The sequence below is a fragment of the Bos grunniens genome, chromosome 10 (genome assembly GCF_055505025.1).
Source record: "Bos grunniens cultivar Pamir isolate PY7600 chromosome 10, Bosgru_T2T1.0, whole genome shotgun sequence".
NCBI lineage: Eukaryota > Metazoa > Chordata > Mammalia > Artiodactyla > Bovidae > Bos > Bos grunniens.
The window spans coordinates 18,412,777-18,431,620 of record NC_141174.1 but is presented as its reverse complement, the minus strand read 5'-3'; the positions used below and the strand labels follow the sequence as shown (position 1 = coordinate 18,431,620).

Genomic DNA, 18,844 nt, shown 5'->3' with positions numbered 1-18,844 from the left:
CAGTAAAGTCAGAGGTGAGAGCACAAAGCAATATAGTAGGCAGACTCTGGTTTTTTGGGGGAAAATGCTCGAGAATATCCGGGGGGACTCCTGAGGCTCGATCCCGCCTTTGCGTATGCCGAGCCTCCTTCCTCATGACCTTTGTCACGAGTGGAATGCCTCACCGGCTCCCCGCAAATAACACTGTTTTTACAAGGAGATTCTTCAAGTCCTATATTTTTAATAATAAAATTCCAGGCCTACAGAATACTGGTCTTCAGGATTCCCCTTGTGAAAAGAATTTGTCCTTAGAGTAAAGAAAATTTTTGGCCATCAAGTTCTGCCCAGTTGACCTGGGGCAGTGCTATTCAAGTGATCACCTTCTCTTGCTGACCAACCTGAGCACTGACTTTAGTGCCACAACTCAATTTGTGCTCAGACACTGGCACCCTCACAAAAGAGTGAATGGATGTGTTCCCTGAGATGAAACGACTGAAAGAATTTTTAAAATTAAGTATTAAAACCCTGGTCAAGTTTTCTCAAAAAATTAAAATACCCATGTGATCCAGCAATTCCACCTCTTGAGTATATACCCCAAAAATTGAAAGCAGAGGCTCATACAGACGTTTGCACACCCATGTTCATAGTATATTTACAACAGCCGAAAGGTGGAAGCAACCCAAACGTCCATCAGTGGATGGATGGATAACCAAAATGTGGTATACATATATAATAGAATATTATTCAGCCTTCAAAAGGAATAAAATACAGAAATACGCTACATATATGGACGAACCTGGAAGACATCATGTAAAGTGAAATAAGCCAGACACAAAAGGACAAATACTTTACGATTCCACTTATCTAAGAGGTGCTTAGACCAGTCAAATCATAGCTACAGAAAGTGGAATGGTGATTTCCAGGGGCTGTGGTGGAGAAGGAGGAATGATGAGTTAATAGGTATAGAATTTCAGTTTAGGAGATGAAAAAGGAGATAGTGTTAAGGCTGCACAACAATGTGAACACACTCAGGTAACTGTGCATTTTAAAATGGTAAATTTTATCTTTGTATATTACCACAGTGGGAAAAAAAAAACCTGTTTAATTATAAAAGCCGTGTGTGAAATTCCGCACAAAGAAGAAAATTAAAACTACCCATATAGGACTTCTCTGGTGGTCCAGTGGTAAGACTCTCCTCTCCCAATGCAGGGTGCCTGCGTTCAGTCCCTTGTCAGGAAACTAGATCCCATGTGCTGCAACTAAAACCCAATTCAGCCAAATAAATAAGTACTAAAAAAAACTACCCATAATACCCCAAAGCCTAACAGTTTAGGGTAGTTTTCTACTAGTCTTTTTTTTAAAAAATGTTTTAATATATATAATGTCTACAAAGTGTTCTCTACCTGCTTTCAATGTCATGAAAAATTTCTCCTCATATTCTATATTATTTTTAATGGCTACATCTCTTCTGTTATATGACTGCATCACAATTAAACTGACTAAACCAAATTTATATTGTTATTTTCTTTTTCCTCTATTAAAACAATGATATGGTAAGTATTGTTATAGCCAAATATTTACATTTATAAATGTGTGAAATGTCCAGAGGTGGAATTGTGAATCAGAGAATGTATCCTTTAAATATTTTTAATTAGGTTGCTCTGAAAAGATCATACCAGTATATGCATCCACCAATAGTATATGAGTCTCTGTTTCTCACATCTTCTCAACTAGAACATCATGTGAGAAGCAAAGAATGATGGTTCAGATGGAATTGGACTGCAAAGGTATAAATCTCAGAATTTCCACTTTCTAGCTGTGTGACCTTCAGCAAATCAGTTCATTTCTCTGGGGACTTAATTTGCTCATAAGTTTCTTGTTTCTGAGACTCTTGTGCACAAAATATACTGCGAAGTATCCTACAGAACTATTACAAAAGTAATTAGAGCAAACGGGAGTTGTGAATATTTGAAACTAGGCAAAAAGTCTTGTCTGGGAAGTTCATGGAGGTGGCTTTTATTAGGAACAGAGGCAAACAGGTTTTGTGACCTTGAAGCTTATACAACTTCCAAGTTTTCTCTAATAGAAAGCATGTACATTCATGAATGCAAAATCAGGTAGGAGACCTTAGAAGGGGTCTGCAGTTAAATTTCCTAAAAAATTCACCACTGGATGGAATCGACAGCTTAAGAAAAAGTGGGAAAAGGTGAGAAGTCCAGGGTGAGAGGGAGATAATGCTTCCCTAAAAGGAGCAACATGAGACTCAAGAAAACAAAATAACAACTATCACCTCATTGGGCTATTTTTACACTCATATCTCATTTGAAAAGACCCTGATACTGGGAAAGATTGAGGGCAGGGGGAGAAGGGGACGACAGAGGATGAGATGGTTGGATGGCATCACCGACTCAATGGACATGAGTTTGAGTAGTCCGGGAGTTGGTGATGGACAGGGAGGCCTGGCCTGCTGCAGTCCATGGGGTCGCAAAGAGTTGGACATGACTGAGCGACTGAACTGAACTGAAGGAATGAAAGTAAGATCACACAGCTAGTAAGACACCAGGCCCGTTAGTTGTGGAATGGTGTGGAAAAATAAGTATATACACAAATAATATACAAGCAAAACACCATAGTGTTTTTGTTGTTCAGTCTATGTTGCACCATAGATTTGTTGTTGTTCAGTCGCTCATTCATGTCTGACTGAGTTAAGTGCCAGGTGCCTGCAAGGGCAACACTCGTACAGCCCACGCAGCCCAAGCCAAACAGCTCCCGAGACGCAGAGCTAGGGAATTCTTTCGCGGCATAAAGTTCCTGTGAGTCTGTTTTCGGTCTTGCTTTCAAATGCAGGCCACTGATTGGCACGACTCCGAGGCCCTCCAAACGACACAGCAGCCGCTCCGCCGCATTGGGCGCTTAGCCTGCCAATAAGCAGGCTTCCGCTAGAGAATCTCTGCTACTGCTGCTGCTAAGTCGCTTCAGTCGTGTCCGACTCTGTGCGACCCCATAGACCGGCAGCCCACCAGGCTCCCGCGTCCCTCGGATTCTCCAGGCAAGAACACTGGAGTGGGTTGCCATTTCCTTCTCCAATGCATGAAAGTGAAAAGTGAAAGTGAAGTCGCTCGGTCGTGTCCGACTCTTAGCGACCCCATGGACTGCAGCCTACCAGGCTCCTCCATCCATGGGATTTTCCAGGCAAGAGTACTGGAGTGGGGTGCCATCGCCTTCTCCAATCTCTAACCTGTTTCTAACTTTCTTCACAGCCGTCTTCAGTTGATTCCAAATCTGAAGAAGGCGCAAAATGGTGGCCTCCTCTCAGGCTCTCCTGAGGCACTTTGGATTCTGCCGATGGGGCCCGACGCCCTGGGTGCAGTTGGCAGGATCTCTAAAGCTGAGAACTGGTAACCCAGTCTCTTGGACCACTGTTCGGTTGGTGACGACCGTGACGCTGGAGCCGGCCGGCCGCTGCCGCTGGGACGAGCCCGTGCGCATCATTGTGCGCGGCCTGGCGCCTGGGCAGCCGGTCACGCTGCGCGCGTCCCTGCGCGACGAGAAAGGCGCGCTCTTCAGGGCCCACGCGCGCTACTGCGCCGACGCCGCCGGCCTGCTGGACCTGGAGCGCGCGCCCGCGCTGGGCGGCAGCTTCACGGGGCTCGAGCCCATGGGGCTCTTCTGGGCTATGGAGCCCGAGAAGCCTTTGCTGCGCCTGGTGAAGCGGGACGTGCAGACGCCCTTCGCCGTGGAGCTGGAGGTGCTCGACAACCACGAACCCCGGGTCGGAAGGCTCCTGGGCCGGGTGGTGCACGAGCGTGACTTCCTGGCGCCCGGAGTGCGGCGCGAGCCGGTGCGCGCGGGCCGGGTGCGCGCCACGCTCTTCCTGCCACCAGGTGAGCCTCCAGCTTCCTTGTTAATCTATCTTTGTGAGAGAGGAAGGTAATAAGTAGGTAGCTCATAACATTCGGAAGGTCCGTGGGGCCTGAAACAGGATCGGACCCGAGACAGGACTGGACCGTAAGGCTGGCTGGGAAGGTGATTCGCTCCAAAACAGAGGTCAGGGAAATGACATCTCAAGGAAAGGGAAGACAGTTGTAATGGGAGAAAACAACAACAACTATAGGCAGTTTCCAGTTTTTAACATTTTCTTTCTAAAATTTCTCAATTTTGGAACGTTGCTTCTAACTTCCATGGTATATTAAGATTTAAGAAAATTAGCGTGAAGGATGCAAAGAAAAAGACCAGCTGGAAAGACCAGATGGAAAAGACCAGCTGGGAAGGATTGAAGGCAAAAGAAGGAGGCAGCAGAGGATGGGATGGTTAGATAGCGTCACCCACTAAATGGATATGAAGTTGAGCGAACTCCGGGATACGGTGGGTTTCCCAGGTGGCGCTAGTGGTAAAGAGCATGCCTGCCAATGCAGGAGCCTGAGAGATGCGGGTTTGATTCCTGGGTTGGGAAGATCCCCTGGAGGAGGTCATGGCAGTCATCTTGCCTGGAGAATTCCCATGGACAGAGGAGCCTGGCGGGCTACAGTCCATGGGGTCACAAAGAGCCAGACACGCTTAACAACCAAACAACAAAAACAGCATGAAGGAGGGTCTCTTGCTATCCACTGGAGATCTTCTGAACTATCAGTTAATTTTACCATTTCATAAAAAGCAGCTGGCTAATGAAAAAGTAAAAAAAAAAAAACTTATCCTCATTAGGAATGAAGGAAATGCAAAATAAGACTACACACTACATTAAACATTCTCAAAATTTAGAGGTCTAACATTACCAGTGTTTGACCAATATGTGGAAGAAAAGGAACTCGCATATACTGCTAAAAAAGAAACACAGCTATTCATCTACTCTTTCTTAAATCTTAATATACTGTGAAAGTTAGAAGCAAAGCTGTAAAACTGAAAAACATTAGGAAGAAAAATTTAAGGTTCAAGAATCTGCCTGCCAATGCAGGAGACATGGGTTTGACCCCTAGTTTGGGAAGATCCCACGTGCTGCAGAGCAACTGCGCCTGTGCACCACAACTATTGAGCCTGTGCTGTAGAGACTGGGAACTACAACTACTGAGCCCTGGCGCCACTACTACTGAAGCCCACACACTGTAGAGTCATGCTCAGCAACGAGAAGGCGCTGAAATGAGAAGCCCTCGCACCACAGCCAGAGAGGAGCCCTGGCTCGCCGCAACTAGAGAAAAGTTGGAGCAGAAACAAAGGCCCAGCCTAGTCAATAAATAAAATTATATATATAAAAAATAAAGTACTTGCCTTATAATTATTCCTTAAAATTTGTAATTACAAATTTTTTATGTAAATAGTGAAAAGGTGAAATAACTAGAATTATACACAGTAGGTAGCTTTTTGGGCCCAGCATAACACATTTGAGATTCATTCTTCTTGCTCCAGATGTTGGTAGCTCCTTCTTCTTGTGTCTTAGAAGTTTCCCATTAAATAGATGTGCCAGTTTGTTATTTCATTTGCCTTTTGGAGGATATTTGAGTTCCAAGACTTTGGAGTCACTGCAAACACGCATCTAAGTTTTTGTGTGACCACAAATTTTCATTTTTCCTGGGCAAATACCTGGAAGTGAGATTGCTGGGTTATAACCTAAGTTATGTTTGACTATATAAAGTATGTTTAACTCTATAAGAAATTGCTCAGTTTTTCCCCAAAGTGATGTATCAATGTGTATCCCCACTGTTGCCCTTAAAAATAAAAGGTAGTTACTTGGCTAGTAAAAAATGGGTTAATTTGGAAATAACAGAGAATTACAATTTGAGATAAGCAAGACAGGACAAAAACCATAGGCAAACCCAACAAGCCAAGAAGAGGAAAGTTATTTAATAGAGAAAAAGGAGGAAGGTGGGAGGAGTTGTTTTGAACAAAAGTCCATTGGCAAAAAGTGACAGTTTAGGGTGATAGTGGTTTCTCACTGGCTGAGTTCTTGGGATAGTCAGTTTCTTGGAAGGGATGCAATGTACATCTTTTTTTGTTGGGACCTGTGACTGATGATTCTTTCCTGTTAATGATTCTTCTGTTGTGATTTGTAATCGACAATCCTTCCTAAAATTGATGTGGCGTGGTACTGCTGAGAGCTCCCTTTCTGTCCTCCAGATCCATTGTGAGGTTCCCCTTCACTAATTTTCACACTACCAGCAATGTGTAAAGCATCCAGTTGTTCCACATCCTCACTAGCATTTGGCATTGTCAGTTTGGGAGGGGGTGCAGGAGAGGGCAGTGATTTTGCTGTTTCCATTGTCTGTAACTAGTTTTTAAAAATATTTATTTCACTACATTAGATCTTAGTTGCAGCACATGGGATCTTCATTGCATCATTCGGGATCTTTCCTTAAGGTGCGTGGACTCTCTAGTTGTGGCTCTTGGGCTCAGTACTTGCAGTACATGGGCTCAGTAGTTGTGGTGCAGGGGCTTACTTGCTCCTCAGCATGTGTGATCATAGTTCCTTGACCCATGATGGAACCCTGTCCCCTGCATGCAAGGCAGATTCTTCGCCACTGCACCACCAGGGAAGTCCCATCTGTAACTTATTTTTTAATTCTTTTTGTTTTTGTTTTATTGGTTGTACTGGGTCTTCCCTGCTGGTTTGTTGCTTTCTCTAGTTGCGTTCAGCGGGGGCTACCCTTCGTTGAGGTGCTCGGACTTCTCCTTGTGGAGGCTTCTCTTGTGGAGCACGAGCTCGAGGGTGCTTGGGCTTCAGTAGTTGCCGCACTCGGGCTTAGTAGTTGTAGCGCCATGCAGGCTTTAGGGTAGGAAGACTTCGGTAGTTGCAGCACTCGGGCCCTAGGGGGCAGGCTTAGTAGCTGTAGCACAGGGGCTTAGCCGCTCTGCAGCCTGTGAGATCTTCCTGGACCAGGGATGGAACCAGCATTGGCACTGGCAGGCGGATTCTTATCCACTATACCACCAGGGAAGTCCTGTAACTGATTTTTACTCACAAAAATAGTACATGCTCTTTGAAAAGCTCTGTGCGGCTTTGAGGCACTGGGTATAGAGGGGAATGTGGGTTTAGCCACATTCTGTGCCACAGTCTGGACCTTTGAAGACCTGAGTTGTTTAGCATTTCTGATTGTCAACAGAAAACTCTGACAACTCCAAATAGGCAAAAATGGCTTTTGCCACCACTGAAAAGAGTTTCAAGTATCGTTTAGTTTTGTGTTTTGTTTCTTTCCAAGAACCCGGGCCCTTTCCTGGGATTGTGGACATTTTGGGAGCTGGAGGTGGCCTTCTGGAATATCGAGCTAGTCTGCTGGCTGGGAAGGGTTTTGCTGTGATGGCGCTGGCTTATTATAACTATGAAGACCTCCCCAAGGGCCTGGAGAACCTCCACCTGGAGTACTTTGAAGAAGCTGTGAACTACCTGCTTAATCACCCTCAGGTTGGAACTTCTCTAGTTTCATGTTCTACATATCAGTTCTCCTTCTCTGAAAGGCTCTTGGTTTTCATAGAACTTGACCAAATTCTTGACAACCATTCCCTGCCCCCAACCCACACTACCTTTCATAGTCACTTTCCCCAGAGAGTTTCCATGCGATTAGATATTACTGCTAGATTTCCTGCTGGTAAAGTTGTCCTGGTTGAAATTATGGAATTTTATATTCCAGTATTTTGTAGTATTTCATTACAAGCCCAGACACATTGAGAACCCTGGGTTTGACCCAGGAAGTTGAGGAAAAGGGGAAGGAAATCACTGTCTCCAGTTTAAATATTTGTGTTTAACAAACCTCTCCTTAGTGTGCCCATCTGAGAGCACAGTATTCAGTTTTAAAGAGGTACCTGGTGGCAAAGAACCTGGCTAGTAGGAAATAGAGGTTTAGGATATCAGAGGAATAGAAGATGAACCTTGCTTATTTTATAATTCAATCCATCTTCAAGATGAATAGAACCACTTGAGCTCTTAGAAAAGGTGGCGGGGTGTAGTGGAATCCGCACAATATGTTTGATAGAGAAAAGTTAAATTTGAGATTTAATTTTGCCACTTAACTAGCTTTATGACCTTGGGGCCTGTTTCTTCCTCTCAAAAACTGAGATGACAATAATATCTCATTTCCAGTGTTTTTATGAGAAATGAATGGTTGAAATCAGTTAAGGGTGCTCTTGTAGAAACCATGACAAAAAAAAAAAAGACTGCTGTTCAAAGGCTAATCAAAAGGCCATTTATAACAGAAGTGTTTGGTGATTGACAAGAGTAGTGCTTATGGAATAGGGCAAATTACCCTGGAGAGGACTGAGTAGTGAATGAAGAAATAAAATAACTACAAAGATTCCCACAAGTTTTGCTGTGAAGGGAGTAGAAACTAGGTCAGAGTGGATTTGAGGTCAAGGGACTGTTAAAATGCAAGAGGTACTAGAGCTAAAATTTACCTAGAGTTAAAATGTAAGAGGTACACTGATGGGGATGAGCCAGTAGAGAAGAAAGTTACAAAGGAAAGAGAGGAAGTCATTGCAGGAGCAAAGTCACTGAGGATGAGAGTAGATGAGATCCTAAGGACAAGCAGAGGGATGGCCTTGGAGAAGAAGAGAGCTACTTAGGAAACAGGAGGGAAGCAGTGAGCTTGCTTCATGTGGAACTAAGCACACTTGGAAGGGGAAATGAGGACAAGTTCCTACCTGATAGCTTCTATTTTCTCCATAAAGTAGGATGGGATGAAAGTGATGGGGAATAAGGGTTAAAGGGGCTTACAAAGGGAGGAGACAAGGTGAAACGGTCTTTAAGAGAAGTGGAAAGCAAACATCAGTGATGCGTGGCAGGACTAAGGGGCAGCATGGATGTTTATTGGAAATTTGTGGTCATGACATGAACATAAGTTGTGTCACCACAAGCGGTGTTTTTTTTCTGTAGCAGTGTTCATTTGCACAAATGCAGGCCCTGAGGATGTGAATTATAAGTGCACTTAACTGAGGTTAGAACTTTTTCAAGCAAGTATGACCAATTAAAGTAGTTAACAGTGTTTGCAGGAGAGTAAAAATAATGATGAAGCTTGAAATCTAAGCTGGATGAGGTGGGAAGTGAGAACATGAGAGAGGTACTGATGGTGAAGAAATGGTGGTCAGGGTCTCAAAGAGATAGCAGTGGGCACTACTAGAATGGCTAAACTGGAGGTAAATAGGAGGGTGATTAAAGAGTAGAATGCTTGAAGCTGAGATCTTGGAGATGATATACTTACTGATGACTCAGTTTAGGTTATGACAATGAGAGTATGTATCTTCGGTGGGAGAGAGAAAAAGATCACTGGAAGTTTGGAGGTCAAGGGACTATGAGGCCAAAGTATTCAGTTGTCCTCCACTTGGTTGTTGAAGACACCAGGATTGGTGATGGAGAGATTGTGGAAAGCAAGTACAGAGGAAGGATAGGCCAGTATCCTAAGGCTGCAGACCTTGATAACTGGGAGAGCCCAGATTCAGGCACAGTTCCCCGACTCTCAAGTCCAGACACTACTGGCCACACTGCACTGTTCATGGACTCATTCTCCTTTTCCCTTTGACCTTTTCTCAGGTGAAGGGTCCAGGAGTTGGGCTGCTTGGGATTTCAAAAGGAGGCGAGCTCTGCCTCTCCATGGCTTCCTTCCTGAAGGGCATCTCTGCGGCCGTCATAATCAACGGCTCTGTGCACAATGTCTGGGGAACCTTACACTACAAAGGTGAGACTCTGCCGCCTGTGGGTTTCAACCAAAATCGAATCAAGATGACCAAAGATGGCTTTGTAGACATTGTGGAAGTCCTGAACAGCCCTTTGGAAGGACCTGACCAGAAGAGCTTCATTCCTGTGGAAAGGGCTGAATGCCCCTTCCTGTTTCTTGTGGGTCAGGATGACCGCAACTGGAAGAGTGAGTTCTATGCTAACGAGGCCTCTAAACGCTTGCAGGCCCATGGGAAGGCAAAACCCCAGGTCATCTGTTACCCAGGCACGGGGCACTACATTGAGCCTCCTTACTTCCCCCTGTGCCCGGCTTCCCTGCACACCTTTGTGGGCACTCCTGTCATCTGGGGAGGGGAGCCCAGGGCTCATGCCAGGGCCCAGGTAGATGCGTGGCAGCAGCTCCAGACTTTCTTCCATAAACACCTGCGTGGGGAAAAGGGGAGAATTCCAGCCAAGCTGTGATCTTTTATGCTAATCTATCCTGGGAACAGCTGCCACAATGAGTGTATATGTGTAGTTTTTTTTCTATAATTACATTTTCCCCCTTCAATATTAAAGTGAACTCATTGAGAATTTTTCAAGATTTTTATAAATTCCATACTTTTTCACTTGTTTGGGAAGAGAATGATTTCTACAGAGACACCACAGCAGGTGGAGAAAGCATGCCCTTTAATACCTAACAACACATAACTGACAAGGCTTTAGTTCTGAAACGAAGAATAATACCTGGTGTACAACTGCTGCTCAGTAGTTTCTTGAATCAGTTATACTTGAATTTGTATAATTTGTTAATAAGTGATTTTGCTATATATGTATATAAATCATATAAAATATCAAAAATATTATCAGACTGAGTGTCTCCTTTAAGAATGAAAGTGAACATTTTAGCTGTAAATTACTAGCTAGATTACTACTTAGTAGTAGTTTTTCTTCTGTCCCACTGTGAGGCAGGTGTCATCTCCATTTTACAGATGAAGAAACCAAGACTCAGAAAAATTTTTGCATGGTACTTGTAGAGCTGGGACTCAGTCTCCCCACATCCAGTTTCTTCTCTCTTTGTTAAGCTCATCCATGCTTTCTGCAGGGTAACAACCCCAGCCACAGGGAAAGGAAGTGGCTCTTCTTTCTTCTACCTAAGTTTTCAGTGGATTTCCTGAACTTGTAGTGTGAGGGTAGGGGTGGTTTCAGGGCACTAATGTTGAAAGTGTAGATCTGGAACCATGTTTAAACTGTGGCTTTAACCTAGTGGTATAGATTTGCAGGAGCTGACAGGCAACTCAAAATGCCTACACCCCTTCCCTTGTTTGTTAACAATATGTGTGTGATTTGCCCTCCCCCTTCCTCTTTCCTATCTTTATATCTCTCTTTCCACCACTTTCTGTAAATAGCATGTTCCATGACAATTGAAGAAATCTCTAGTTAACCAAGCTGGAGAATCCAGCTTCTCTAGAAATTCTGGGGCTGACATGAGTGATGAAAAGCAAAAGCATCAGAGACTTGGCAGCTAATGAATGACCAAGTCAAATCTGTAGACCATGTGTTTCAAATGACACAAAGATGGCTTCCTCTTCAAATTATTTTGCAATGGAGGAGGTAAGAAAAGGGGGAATAGAGATGCCACAGGCATGTCTTATGTAGGGGACCAGTGAAACTACCAACTATTGAGTAGAAAATTAGAAAAGAATTCAGAGAGATATGGCTTCTGATATGTGTCTTAACTGATAGGATTTCTTTAGTTTTTCTGAATCTAAAGTAATAAAAATTCCTAGGAAACTTGGAAAATAGAGACGGTTATTCAGTAGAAAAGGAGTTCCATACAATCTGTTTACTAGCAGATAGTGCACTTTGGGGAGAAGGCAGTGGCACCCCACTCCAGTACTCTTGCCTGGAAAATCCCATGGACGGAGGAGCCTGGTAGGCTGCAGACCACGGGGTCGCTAAGAGTCAGACACAACTGAGAGACTTCACTTTCACTTTCATGCATTGGAGAAGGAAATGGCAACCCACTCCAGTGTTCTTGTCTGGAGAATCCCAGGGATGGTGGAGCCTGGTGGACTGCCGTCTATGGGGTGGCACAGAGTCGGACACGACTGAAGTGACTTAGCAGCAGCAGTGCACTTTGGAAAACTCAGTAGTGGCCACAGAACTTGAAAAGGTCAGTTTTCCTTCCAATCCCAAAGAAAGGCAATGCCAAAGAATGTTCAGACTACCACACAATTGCACTTATCTCACATGCTGGCAAAGTAATGCTCAAAATTCTCCAAGCTAGGCTTCAACTGTATGTGAACCAAGAAATTCCAGATGTTCAAGCTGGATTTAGAAAAGGCAGAGGAACCAGAGATCAAATTGCCAACATCCACTGGATCATAGATAAAGCAAGTAGAATTCCAGAAAAACATCTGCTTTATTGAATGTGCTAAAGCCTTTGACTGTGTGGATCACAACAAACTGTGGAAAATTCTTAAAGAGATAGGAATACCAGACCACCTTACCTGCCTCCTGAGAAACCTGTGTGCAGGTCAAGAAGCAACAACCAGACATGGAACAACAGACTGGTTCCAAATTGGGAAAGGAGTACATCAAAGCTGTATACTGTTACCCTGCTTATTTAACTTCTATGCAGAGTACATCATGTGAAATGCTGGGCTGGAAGAAGCACAACCTGGAATCAAGATTGCTGGGAGAAATATCAATAACCTCAGATATGCAGATGACACCACCCTTATGGCAGAAAGTGAAGAGGAACTGAAGAGTTTCTTGATGAAAGTGAAAGAGGAGAGTGAAAAAGTTGGCTTAAAACTCAACATTCAGAAAACTAAGATCACGGCATCTGGTCCCATAACTTCATGGCAAATAGTGGGGAACAATGGAAACAGTGAGAGACTTTATTTTAGGCTCCAAAATCACTGCAGATGGTGACTGCAGCCATGAAATAAAAGATGCTTGCTCTTTGGAAGAAAAGCTATGACAAACCTAGACAGCATATTAAAAATCAGAGACATTACTTTGACAACAAAGGTCCCTCTAGTCAAAGCCATGGTTTTTCCAGTAGTCATGTATGGATGTGAGTGTTGGACCAAAGAGAAAGCTGAGCACTGAAGAATTGATGCTTTTGAACTGTGCTCCTGGAGAAGACTCTTGAGAGTCCCATGGACTGCAAGGAGATCCAATCAGTCCATCCTAAAGGAAATTAGTCCTGAATATTCATTGGAATGACTGATGCTGAAGCTGAAACTCCAATACTTTGGCCACTTCATGCAAAGAGCTGACTCATTTGAAAAGACCCTGATGCTGGGAAAGATTGAAGGCGGGAATGAAAGGTTGTTGCTGAACCACAAAAGATGCCGGGATTCTTGGCCTCCAGAGAAGAATTCAATCTGGGACCAGAGATGAGGCTTGATCTCTCAGAGCTTTTGTGTAATAAAGTTTTATTAAAGTATAAAAGAGATAGAGAAAGCTTCTGACGTGGACATCAGAACAGGGCAGAAAGAGTACCCTCTTGCTAGTCTTTAGCTGGATGTTATATAGCTACTAGCAGTCTGCTAATTAAAGAAATCAAAACTCAGAGAATGGCACCAGGTGAGTCATCCCGGGCCATAAAATGATTGACATGAATCTTGAAGAAAGGCAGATTACCATACAAATATATAGTTTCATTAACACAGACTGGGAGAGCAATGTATGAGTATAACATACTGGTTTGTCAAGTCGGTTCTGAGCGTAAATCTGAGCCTTTAGGTGGAACCAACTTGAAGATAGAGTCTAGAGTAAATGCAGAGTACATTAACATAGCTCAAGACAAACATTTCCATAAGAAAAATGCATTGGTTAGCTCAAGGTTTGAGAAAAGTTCAGGTGGAACCAGGTGTCATTATGGCAACACAGAATTTTAAGAGAAACCTCTTTTTAAATTTGTATAGAGAGGGGGAAAAATATAACACTAGTTTGTTTCCTCCTGCTGCTTAAGAGAGAGAAAAAATTCTGACACTTGCAGCCTATCTCCTCCATTTAGAGACCCCTGGCCTTCCTGCCTGTTACCCTCTAAGGAGGAGAAGGGGACAACAGAGAATGAGATGGTTGGATGGCATCACTGACTCAATGGACATGAGTTTGGGCAAGCTACGGGAATTGGTGATGGACAGGGAGGCCTGGAGTGCTGCAGTCCATGGGGTTACAAAGAATCAGACATGACTGAGTGACTGAACTGAACTGAAGAAATAACTTAGAGATTTCCTACAATGATGTATGTATTTAAACTACTCAGAAACTGACAGAAGTAAGATAAACAATAAGTGAAGATATAGAAGATATGAACTATATAATTAACTTGATTAGATAGAGTCAGAGAGAGAAAGAGAGTAGTGTTGGGGGCCAGTGTGAGGTACTCCGCCCATGGCAAAGGTCATGAGGAAGGAGGCTCGACATACGCAAAGGCGGGATCGAGCCTCAGGAGTCCCCCTGGAAATACCCGAGCGTCTACCCCCATAACCAGAGCCTGCCTACTTTACTACTTTGTGCTCTTACCTACACCTCTGACTTTACGGGGGGCTGTCCCCCACCACCTCTTTCGGAGAAGGAGTTAACCTAGAGCTCCAGTCAATAAAAACTCTTGGGTGTGACAACAGTGTTTTAACCTACAAACTCCTCTGAAGGTTCTCTAGCCTGCCTGACAGGCTCGTCGGGCCACATGTGATTGCTCACAGCCTCCCAACCGTGAGAGGCACGAGATGCTTTAAACCCTCTAAAAATAGGTTCTTTAGAGAAGTTAGAAAACTATAAGTATAAGTATAGTGGGCTAATTAGAAATTGTGTTGGTGAAGGGTTTTTCATTTGTTGAGCCAATGTTTGTTGCTAAGTCTCCACATCCCCTGCCCTTACACACATTAATGAATATATAGAAGAAATAAGTATTAACCTTTGATATTAATCACGTTAGACCTTAGGCTAAGTAAATTCTTTCCTTAACTAAAACCCACTACACCCTCACCCTGTAGGAATGTAACTTTACTTGGGTGGCGTCTGTTTTGAGAATAATCAGCCCTGGAGAAATAAGTGTCCTGATTGACTGACCGCTGTCACAAGGAGAGGGTCGTAAATTGTCAGCAGGCCCCCCTGGCCAGAAGATGATGTAACACCCCTAAGACCTCTGTATACATTTGTATGAAGCACCTGACTTTGATAAAAGTCAGGACTGCTGTCCCCACGTGACTTTTGTATAACATCTCAGTGTATAAAAACAGACTCTGGATAATAAAGAATTGGGATCAGTTTCTCGAAATACTGGTCTCCCCATGTCGCTCTCTCTCTCACTCTGGTTGAGTCTCCATCTGGAGCGCGGAACCCACCATGCTTACTAATTATGCCTGGGCTTCTAAGATCCGACCGGGGAGGCCTCAGTGTCTCCTCTCCTTCGGGAGAACGGAAGGACGCCTGCGGCCTACGTAAGTGGTGCAAACTTCTTGTCTTGAAGTTTTATTGGTCTCCCGCGTAAACCAAGCTACTCAGCCTCTTTTCTCCACTGAATTTTCCTACTGAGCTATCCTTATTCTATTACTCTTTATATCTTTAATTAATATCTAATTGAAGCTATTGTATCCTGATTCTCGCCTATGCCGTCTCTCCTTCGAATACCCTGGATCAGCCGGGGCTGGTCCCCGGCAGAGTAGGAAGCTTTGTTTCCAATAGACAGATAGTACATCTTCTTTTCAGTTCAGTTCAGTCACTCAGTCATGTCTGACTCTTTGTGATCCCATGGACTGCAGCACGCCAGGCCTCCCTGTCCATTGCCAACTCCCAGAGTTTACTCAAACTCATGTCCATTGAGTCAGTGATGCCATCCAACTATCTCATCCTCTGTTGTCCCCTTCTCCTCCTGCCCTCAATCTTTCCCAGCATCAGGGTTTTTTCAAATGAGTCAGCTCTTCATATCAGGTGGCCAAAGTATTAGAATTTCAGCTTCAGCATTTGTCCTTCCAATGAACACCCAGGACTGATCTCCTTTAGGATGGACTGGTTGGATCTCCTTGCAGTCCAAGGGACTCTCAAGACTCTTCTCCAACACCACTGTTTAAAAGCATTAATTCTTCAGCACTCAGCTTTCTTTATAGTCCAACTCTCACATCCATACATGACTACTGGAAAAACCATAGCCTTGACTAGATGGACCTTTGCTGGCAAAGTAATGTCTCTGCTTTTTAATATGCTGTCTAGGTTGGTCATAACTTTCCTTCCAAGGAGTAAGTGTCTTTTAATTTCATGGCTGCAGTCACCATCTGCAGTGATTTTGGAGCCCCCCAAAATAAAATCTGACACTGTTTCCACTGTTTCCATCTCCTTTTCAAGTACTCTTAAATATTTACAAAAGTTGACAATGTTCAGAACATTAAGAAGTAATAAAGTACCAAGAGTAGTGTTGACTGAAAAATCCAAACCTGAAAGTTGAGAATTATGTTTTATTTGGTGGACAAAACTGAGGACTTCAGCCTGGGACACAGCCTCTCAACTCTGAGACTGTTCCAAAGAGGTAAGGGAGGAGCCAGGTTATATAGGGTTTCCCTAGTGGCTCAGTTGGTAAAGAATCTGCCTGCAATGAAGGAGATGTGGGTTTAATTCCTGGGTTGGGAAGATCCCCTGGAGAACGGAATGGCAACCCATTCTAGTATTCTTGTCTGGAGAATTCCATGGACAGCAGAGCCTGGTGGGCTACAGTCCATGGGGGTCACAAAGAGCTGGACACGACTGATCAACTAACATTTTCACTTTCTTTCTTTCAGGTTATGTAGGGTTTTTGCAACAGTGACTGGGCAGTTGGGAACATCAAAAGATTACTGTTAAAGAAAACTAGGTGTCTCAAGTTAATAAATTAAGTTCTATTTTATGTTTAGGAAGATACATGAGTCTGGGCGTATTGAAATAATTCCTTTGATATATATCTTAGTTTTATTAAAGTATAAAAGAGATGTAAGCAATGTAGGGCCAGTATCCTGTTTTTTTCCCAGTCTGTCTCCCCAGGATGCACCTCAGGGGAAGCCTGTCTGTCTCCATTCTGAGTTCCCTCAGTGTCACTTTTAGGGGTGGCTGTACTGGCCTGATGCCTGGAACATCCTTTGTTTACTGATATGGCAGGCAATATTTTTCATTCACAGTAGAAATGATTCAGACTATATTTTTTAAATACAGTTGTAGAAAAATGGAAATTAATAAGAGGTTTACCAGAGAGAGTAAAAGTGGAATTTAAACACATTGGAAAACATAGAGTTGATAATATCTCTATCTTTCAAAGTCATAGATTTAGTTGAAATTTGATGGGGCAAGAAATAAACACAAATATGGTATTTAAAATTACAAAATTAACCAACAGAATAACAAAAAATAATACTACATCTATCAAACACCTGGAGGAAGAAGAAAGAGTAGGTTGAATGTTCATGAGTTAGTAAATAACTATAAAATGCAAAAATTATGAAATAGAGAAACATGCATAATATTTAATACAATGAAGGTAACCATAAAAACAAGTGAAAATAGAGATAGTTAAAAGAGGCTGCTTGAAGAACATGGGACTTTTTTATAGGGCAGTGGTGAAAAACAGGACTGCTGATTTGCATTTTAAGTTTTTTCCCACCCTTATTGGACTGCAAGGAGATCCAACCAGTCCATTCTAAAGGAGATCAGCCCTGGGTGTTCTTTGGAAGGAATGATGCTAAAGCTGAAACTCCAGTACTTTGGCCACCTCATGCAAAGAGTTGACTCATTGGAAAAGACTCTGATGCTGGGAGGGATTGGGGGCAGGAGGAGAAGGGGACGACAGAGGATGAGATGGCTGGGTGGCATCACTGACTCAATGGACGTGAGTTTGAGTGAACTCTGGGAGATGGTGATGGACAGAGAGGCCTGGTGTGCTGCAATTCATGGGGTCGCAAAGAGTCGGACACGACTGAGCGACTGAACTGAACTGAACTGATACTTATTACTGTGCAGAAATTGCATGCTAAATTGCTTCAGTCATGTCTGAGTCTGTGACACTATGGACCGTAACCTGCTTGGCTCCTCTGTTCATGGGATTCTCCAGGCATGAATACTTGGGTGGGTTGCCATGCCCTCCTATTGAGGATCTTCCTGACCCCAGAGATCGAACCTGCATCTTATGTCTCCTGCATTGGCAGGTAGGTTGTTAACCACTAGCACCACCAAGAAGGCCTATCTGGGGAAAAAGTGAAAATTTTCAATTTATACAAAAGTTGTTTCCAAACAACTTAGATTAAAAAGGAGTCATAGAAATTAAAAACTATTAAGAGGTTATGATGAAATAATATGGAAAACACATCTGACCCTTGAGCAACACAGTGTGAACTGCACAGGTCTGCCTACATGTGAACTTTTTTCTTTCTTTTTTTGCTTTTTTTGAACTTAAAAAAAAAAAAAAAACATGTACTACAGTACTTCACCAGCTGCTGTTGCTTGAATACATGGAAGGGAACACAGGTACAAAGGGATAACTATAGTTATACTTGGACTTTAACTGCATGCAGAGTCAGTGCCCCGGCCCCTGAAGTGTTCAAGGTCAATAGTTCTCCACATGGGGTCGCAAAGAGTCGGACACGACTGAGCAACTAACACTTTCTTTCACATAATACTAGGTATTATAAGTAATCTAGAGATAGCTGGGAGGGATTGGGGGCAGGAGGAGAAGGGGACGACAGAGGATGAGATGGCTGGATGGCATCACTGACTTGATGGACGTGAGTCTCAGTGAACTCCGGGAGTTGGTGATGGACAGGAGGCCTGGCGTGCTGCGATTCATGGGGTCGCAAAGAGTCGGACACGACTGAGCGACTGATCTGATCTGATCTGATGCAAACACTGCTCCATTTTATATAGGGGACTTAAGTATCTGTAGATTTTGGTATTGTCTGGGGTCCTAAAACAAATCGGATAGTGAGGTAAAACTGTATTCTAAGGTGTCTTTCATATTGAGAGAAAGGTAAAGAAATTGTCCACACTGTTAACATTTCAAGAGTAACGATTCTTTTCAAAAATTCAAGAGTAACTACTAAAATAAATAATATGTAATTCACAAATGAAGAGAACACAAGAAAAAAAGGAAAAACTTACTAAATCCAGAAGAGGAGGCAAGGGACTTCCCTGGTGGTCCGGTGCTTAAGAACTCACTTTCCAGTGCTGGGGACACAGCTTTGATACTTGGTGGGGATC

At 43.4% G+C, this 18,844-nt stretch overlaps 2 protein-coding genes across 9 annotated transcripts in view; one reads left to right on the top strand and one right to left on the bottom strand.

Annotated features, from left to right (window-relative positions):
- The window catches only part of HEATR4 (HEAT repeat containing 4), a 48,528-nt gene extending 44,963 nt beyond the window's left edge, over positions 1 to 3,565 (bottom strand). Inside the window, exon 1 of one of the 8 annotated variants that reach the window (XR_015134036.1) lies at positions 3,218 to 3,412. The gene's annotated coding sequence lies outside the window, so the exon portion shown is untranslated. Of the gene's footprint in view, positions 1 to 3,217 lie in introns of all 8 variants that reach the window. The other 7 variants (XR_015134035.1, XR_015134034.1, XM_086319807.1 and 4 more) reach the window with 7 other exon arrangements.
- Positions 3,278 to 10,473, top strand: LOC147364044 (acyl-coenzyme A thioesterase 1-like). Its single transcript, XM_086319811.1, has 3 exons — positions 3,278 to 3,863; positions 7,167 to 7,369; positions 9,488 to 10,473. The coding sequence occupies exons 1-3, from the start codon at positions 3,278 to 3,280 to the stop codon at positions 10,091 to 10,093; spliced, it is 1,395 nt and encodes a 464-aa protein (XP_086175937.1). The 3' UTR covers positions 10,094 to 10,473.
- Positions 10,474 to 18,844: the final 8,371 nt, after the last annotated feature.